This window comes from Lactuca saligna, chromosome 5 (genome assembly GCF_052625555.1).
Source record: "Lactuca saligna cultivar CGN05327 chromosome 5, ASM5262555v1, whole genome shotgun sequence".
NCBI classification, from domain to species: domain Eukaryota; kingdom Viridiplantae; phylum Streptophyta; class Magnoliopsida; order Asterales; family Asteraceae; genus Lactuca; species Lactuca saligna.
The window spans coordinates 221,693,130-221,699,419 of NC_136421.1; the positions used below are offsets into that span (position 1 = coordinate 221,693,130).

A 6,290-nucleotide genomic window follows, 5' to 3' on the forward strand; every position below is an offset into this window, starting at 1 on the left:
AAAAGTTTGAGACTGTATAATAGAAACAATTTTCGCCGGTTGCCATTGAGCTTTGTTGAAAATTCTATCATTCCTAGCCCTCCATATACACCATAGAGTGCCGAATAGTATCGTGATTAACGATTTCCTTTTTTTTGGGCAATTTCCCCATTTGGAGGCAAACTCAATCATGTTGTTTACCGACTGGAATTCTGTCGCCTGGATATTACACCACTTGTAGATCGACTGGTAAATAACCTTTACCAGAGGACATGCTACCAGGAGATGATCTCCTGTCTCTTCAGCTTCGCGACATGCTTCACATAAGGACGATTCCAATAAAATGCCCCTTTTTTGGAGGGCATTAGATGAGGCTATTTTGTTTTGTTTAGCACGCCAAACAAATCCAAGAACTTTCAGAGGAAGCATTTTCAGCCATGGGAAACTTCCGTCGCAAACAGGGAAATCTGCCCTTTCAATCCTGTCACGGAATAGAGCCACACAAAATTCTGCATTCACGACGAATGGAGAAATCCATCCCTGTCCTGGTATACCCGGTTTCATTACCTCATCAAATGGAATGTTTATTCTATCTAGGATGGCCTTGCACTTAACAATGTTTCTCCAGACCCCAATCCAACGACTTCTAAGGCAAGAGCCTTGTTCCTCTCCATTGAAACGATGAAGCCCCTTGATAATCTTTACCCACAATGCATTTGGTTCATTATTCAATCGCCATAACCATTTGGTAAGTAGTGCAAGGTTTAATGATCTTATTGATCCCAAACCAAGACTACCCACCGTTTTTGGAGCGATGATTTTCCCCTACGCAACCCAGTTAATACTCCTGTTACAATTTGGACCGCCCCAGAAGAATTGTCTTCGGATCTTCTCGAGCGAGTTAATAACTCCAATAGGGGCATTAAATATGGTCAAAAAATATGTGGGAATGCTACCAAGGACTGTCTTTGCGAGGGTGACTCTACCACCAAAGCTGAGAGTTTTCGCCTTCCAACTTGATAACTTGCGTTTTAGTTTATCAATGACCGGCTGCCATGTGGCAATCCGGTTCATATTTGCACCAATCGGGACCCCCAGGTATGAGAAGGGAAGGGATGCGGGCTCACATGTATCTATTCTTTTGATCTAACACGTTCAAATGCAAACCCAAGCCTTAGGATCAACAAATTAGTCTTACACGCAAAGTTATGTATATGTGTTGATCAAGGCGTTTTATCAATTTTGAAGAGTTTGTGCCAAAATAAAAATAGATCCATAAATATAATTTATTTATATATAAGCTAAATTCGTTAATATTATGAGAAGTCTGAAACATGTTATAAAAATAATTGAAACAGAAGAATGATAATACTTATATATAAATTTATATAGTTATATGATTTGTAAGACTTGTCGATCATTTTTCTTATAACTATTTATAATTAATGCTCGTCTATATACAAAAGCAATAAACCCTATGCACATTAGCATAATACATGTTAGGCAAGACGGAAAAGAAAGGCATAAATTTGGTGGTCATGCTCTTTAATATTTATTCTAAACGAGAGGTTCAATTGCTTCTTGTTTCAAAGCAATTCTAAAGAATCTCCAAACTTGGTCCCTACTTCCAACTGTCACACACACACACATTGGATATAGATATATAATCTAGTATACACATAATATAAAAGTGAACAAAAAATATTCATTAAAAGTACAAATTTAAGGCCAATGCAAAAGGCAGGAGTGAATTACACAAATGGTTGGCAATGAAATAGGAATGAGGCAAATTAAACACACACACACACACAATGGCGAAAGCAAAAAAAACAAAAAGCCTTTTAAAATACTCTCTTCACTTTATTTATTTTTCAGAAATATTTATATCTAAAATATGTGTGGAGCACAACTCCTCAAACCGCTTCACCACCAGATGATTCCTCCTTCACTTACTCATCAACAGCCAACGGCACAGATTCAGCCTGAAAAAAAAAATCACATCCCTTGCTTACATAACATACATTAAATATATTTATAAATATATTTATATATAAAAAAACTAAAAAATATAGTAAATTAAAAAGAAAAACTTACCAAATTGCGATATTTTAGAGCAAAAAACATTTCAAGATAGCGACGAATCTCAAGCCTGTCAAGCTTCGACACGTGTTTCCAGAATCCATAAACTCCAGCAAGCGTCAATAGCCTATCTGAGTATATCTGCCACGTGTATCTGTTATTTTGAAAAAAAAAAGGTTAATTAACACATGTTTATGATACTAATTAGTACATTGGAGAAACATGAGTTATCTGTTATCTTACTTCTCCTGAATTCGCTGCTCCGAACCCTTGGAAATGGCATCCCAGTGAGAAGGGTCAGCTTTTGTCTTCTCAAAGAACTTGACAAGAAGCTCGGTCACCTGGTCTCCATGATACGGGTCGATATGAAACCCGGATTTTCCATCAACGATGATTTCCGCCGGACCACCGTGAAGCGTTGCAAACGTCGGCAGCCCACACGCCATGGCCTCCACCACCGTCAACCCAAAGGCTTCATAAAACGCCGGCTGAATAAAAGCGCCTCTCGTATCAGCAATCACACGATACAACTCGCCGTTTCGAACCCGGTTCATCTGTGAAGAAATCCATCTAAACTGACCATTTAACTTGTACTCCTCGATTAAATCGTACATCTTCTTCATCTGAGCTTGCTCTTCCAGATCCTTCGATTCCTTCCTCCGGTCACCGCCGACCACCACCAGATTCACCAGCTCACGAAGCCGATCGTTTTTCGCATACCACTCAACAAGTCCGGTCAAGTTCTTCACATTATCCAGTCGAGCCATTGTGAACAGAATCGGCTTGTTTTTGTCTTTCAACACACATCTGTAACATCCATTCGTATTCATTCAAATTATGAATTGGAATGATAAAAAGAATTGAGAATGTATAATATGCAATGCAAAACGTACAAGTGTTCTTCGTTCTCGACGGAACTGAAGAGGAGATCGTCGATTTCAGGGTGGAGTGATGTGAGCCTCTTTTCTTTCTCAGTGTAAGAGTAGTAGATCCCCATATCAGCACCGGGTGAAACGATGTTGAATTTAGGGTCAAAGACGTCGATTCCATGGACGACTCTGTATAATCCCGGCATTGTGAAAGCTGTATGGCTCTCATACTGTCCAACTGTGTCCTTACTGAAACAAAATCAAAATTAGGGTTTCGTAATTCGTACAGGGTAATCAAAAACACTGACCAGAATATGTTTTTTTTTACCTTCCGGCGATTTCTTGGAAGGTACTGGTGATGATGAAGTCGGTGTGATTCATGGCGATAAGATCAGCAGTAAACTGAGAGGAGAAATGGTATTTCTCATCGAAGTTCTTCCAGTAGATATCGGAATCAGGGTATTTGGTTTTCTCAAGGGCATGAGCGATTGTGCATTGAGTTACACCCAATTTGTGAGCGAGCAAAGAGGCGACAAGGTTCCCGTCACTGTAGTTTCCGATGATCAAATCGGGTTTCGCCTGCAACTCGGCGGTGACTTCTTTGGCGACATCCTCGGTGAAATTCTCGATGTATGGCCACACCTCAAAGCGAGAGATCCATTTACGAAGAATACCTTTTTCGTTTCTAAACGGAACTCGAAGAATATGAGAGTGCTCTGCTCCGAACACTTTCTCGAGTCGCTGCCCGCAGGTGGTTCCGACGGCGTCAGGGAGGAGCCTTGTCACCTGTTCATCATAACATCGGTTAAGTATCGAAAATTTTGAAAGGAGAAAAGAAGAAATTAAGGGGACTTACGATGAGAATACGGGGAACAATATCAAGTCCTTGCTCTTTAATCCTCTTGAGCATCTCATGTTCTAAAGCAGGAACTTGATCGAGAATGTAAACAATTTGACCACCGGTATCCGGGTAGCCTAAAACGTTTTCTTGAGCGAAGTAACCATGGGGAGAAAGAATAACGACATTGAAAACCATAGGAATTCTTCCAAGAAATTTCTGGAGAGTGCTTGCATCAGGAGCTTCGAGAAGATCAAGTAGCATATGGATCATCTCCACGACACCCTCTGCTTTATCACCCCAACCTCTCTCCAATCCAATCTCTTGAAACTTATGTTCGAATTCAGAGTATGGAGTGGTGGCATCGAGCGTAGATAGGTACTCAGATGACTTTCTTAACACAGATTGAAGAGCATTCAGGTTTTGGATTCTGTCATTCAGCATCATCGTCTGCAAATCACCAAAACTCAAAGCTGTTGGTCCAGAACTCTAATAAAACAATTAATGAAGAAGAATTCTTAGGGTTTTGAGTGTAATTAATACCTTTCCCTTGTGGGCGTGGGTACGAAGGAAATCAAGTAGAGGGTTCATGGTATTTTTGTCATGAAACATTTTAGCAGAGAGATGCCTGTTCAGAAACTCAACCCCGTTTCCAATGGACTTGGTTAGGGTTGGGCGGGGGAAAGAAGCTGTGAATGGTTTGAAGTCCAATTCCAGTACAAAGTTGTCATGGGAGCTGCAATCAATCGGAAATTGTAAAACATACGTAATTGTGAATTCGAATCCAATGATAAAAAGATGATGATGATACTTACGATCCATCAACGAGTTCTTCTTTCAAGTGAAGATATTCAGGAACACTTAATTCTTCAATGATCAGTGCATTTACATCAACTTTTACATATTCCCAAACACCAGGTCTCAAACGAATAGAAAATGCAACCCATGGAGGCAACACTATAGCTTCCTATCAACACATAAAAAAAACAGATATTCAGTCGGATGCATGATCATGATTTTTGTGTGTGTTTATTCGATCATATACCTGTGTTGATTTGAGAACTTCATGAAAGGAACTATCATAGAATTCGGAATCCTCTTTGCAGACTGCATTAAACGCATCCATGAGTTGATGAGGCTTCAATATTCCTTTTCCATGGCTTTCGATCCTTGAGGATATTAAATGAATAAAAACAAACATTAAATCGATTCTAAAAAAGTAAAAATTGTAGCTGGATATTAATTGAGAATAAACAAACATTAAATCGATTCTAAAAATTGTAGCTGAGAAGATAGTCCCCAGAAAGCACAACATACCTTGCAAGAACCTTTAGGGTTTCATTACGACGGGATGCAAGAGTAACATCCAGACGCTCTCGGAAACTGTGTGAGCGGGTGAAAACTTTTTCCGCCATGATCGACCACGAATTTACTTATCTTACTAAATCAGAGGGATTATCAACTGCGAAGAAGGAAGCATTTAGATGAATTTAATTAACAAAATACAGAGGAAATTAATTTGAAGAAGAAACACAAATGTTTGGGCGTCTTTGTTTTATTAGTCTAACAGTCTAGATTAAGTAAGAAAGCAAAAGCAATTCAATGGCGGACATACTGTGATGAATCTCAAATTTGAAATTACCTAACAATGTACTAAATCGAAGTAGACACTTAATAAATTCATTATCAAAACTGGTAAGCACAAGCTCAAGGATGAATCTTAAGTTGAGGTTATATACAAGGATTGAGCTACATATATAGCAGAGAAATCAAAAGGGAACTAAAATATGGTGATGAAGTTGTGTACAAAAACGTGAGGTAAATGCTACAGAAACTAAAAATGGAAATAAAGTAGTTTTGATCATCCTGATTGAACATAGACAAAATATAGCAGAAAACGTTACATACATCACACCTTTTAACTTGGCTTTCAACAGCAAAGTGAGCGTAATGTTGACGATGGAGAAAAGGGAGTGAACGGAAGGAGATGAGAAAGACAAGTGTGGGAAGGGGGTGATTTTATAGGCAAAGAAAGAAAGGGGAAACCCGAATGTACGGATTCGAGTTTTTAAGTTAAAAAGTAATTATATGTTTTTGTACAGACATTATTAAAATAGCCATTAAATACCACTATGGTCTACGGTCCACTTGTCATTATCCCAATTGGTTAACTTTCTAAATTTATATAAATCACTTAAATAATGAAAACCTTCCCAGCACATAGTTTCTAAATTAAAGAGGATTAACTTGCTAGTTATTATTATTATTATCATATAATATAATATGCAAAACCTCGTCGACATGAAAACTAATGGTAGGTTCTTGGTTTTGTTTGATGTAAGAGCAACACTTGTCTAATATTTTAAAATATAGTTCACAGAAAAATTATGACTAATCTTATAATTTTTTTAAATCAACAAAAAATTATTGAAATTATCCAAATAGTTATGATTTTTACAAGCCCTTGTATGTGAAAATTTAAATGGTATGTGAAAATTTAAAGTCTATGAAAAAGTGTATGAATT

General features: G+C 38.0%; 1 protein-coding gene across 2 annotated transcripts; it reads right to left on the minus strand.

Annotated features, from left to right (window-relative positions):
* Positions 1-1,664: 1,664 nt before the first annotated feature.
* Positions 1,665-5,781, minus strand: LOC145045067 (sucrose synthase-like). 2 transcript variants are annotated; one of them, XM_078993414.1, is made up of 11 exons: positions 5,681-5,781; positions 5,083-5,227; positions 4,811-4,934; positions 4,581-4,732; positions 4,309-4,501; positions 3,784-4,215; positions 3,256-3,713; positions 2,952-3,176; positions 2,302-2,865; positions 2,074-2,212; positions 1,665-1,961 (listed from the first exon to the last, which is right to left on the minus strand). In XM_078993414.1, exons 2-11 carry the CDS (start codon positions 5,178-5,180, stop codon positions 1,929-1,931), a joined length of 2,418 nt encoding a protein of 805 aa, XP_078849540.1. In that variant the 5' UTR covers positions 5,181-5,227; positions 5,681-5,781; the 3' UTR covers positions 1,665-1,928. The 2 variants fall into 2 exon arrangements, with proteins under 2 accessions (XP_078849540.1, XP_078849541.1); XM_078993415.1 differs by having other exon boundaries at positions 5,674-5,744.
* Positions 5,782-6,290: the final 509 nt, after the last annotated feature.

Coding starts and splice junctions, on each gene's coding strand:
- LOC145045067 (XM_078993414.1), bottom strand. CDS start 5,180: ATGGCGGAAAAAGTTTTCACCCGCTCACACAGTTTCCGAGAGCGTCTG. Junction 4,733..4,810: donor AAGTTCTCAAATCAACACAG/GTATATGATCGA, acceptor ATGTGTTGATAG/GAAGCTATAGTGTTGCCTCC. Junction 1,962..2,073: donor CTCTAAAATATCGCAATTTG/GTAAGTTTTTCT, acceptor TTTTTTTTTCAG/GCTGAATCTGTGCCGTTGGC.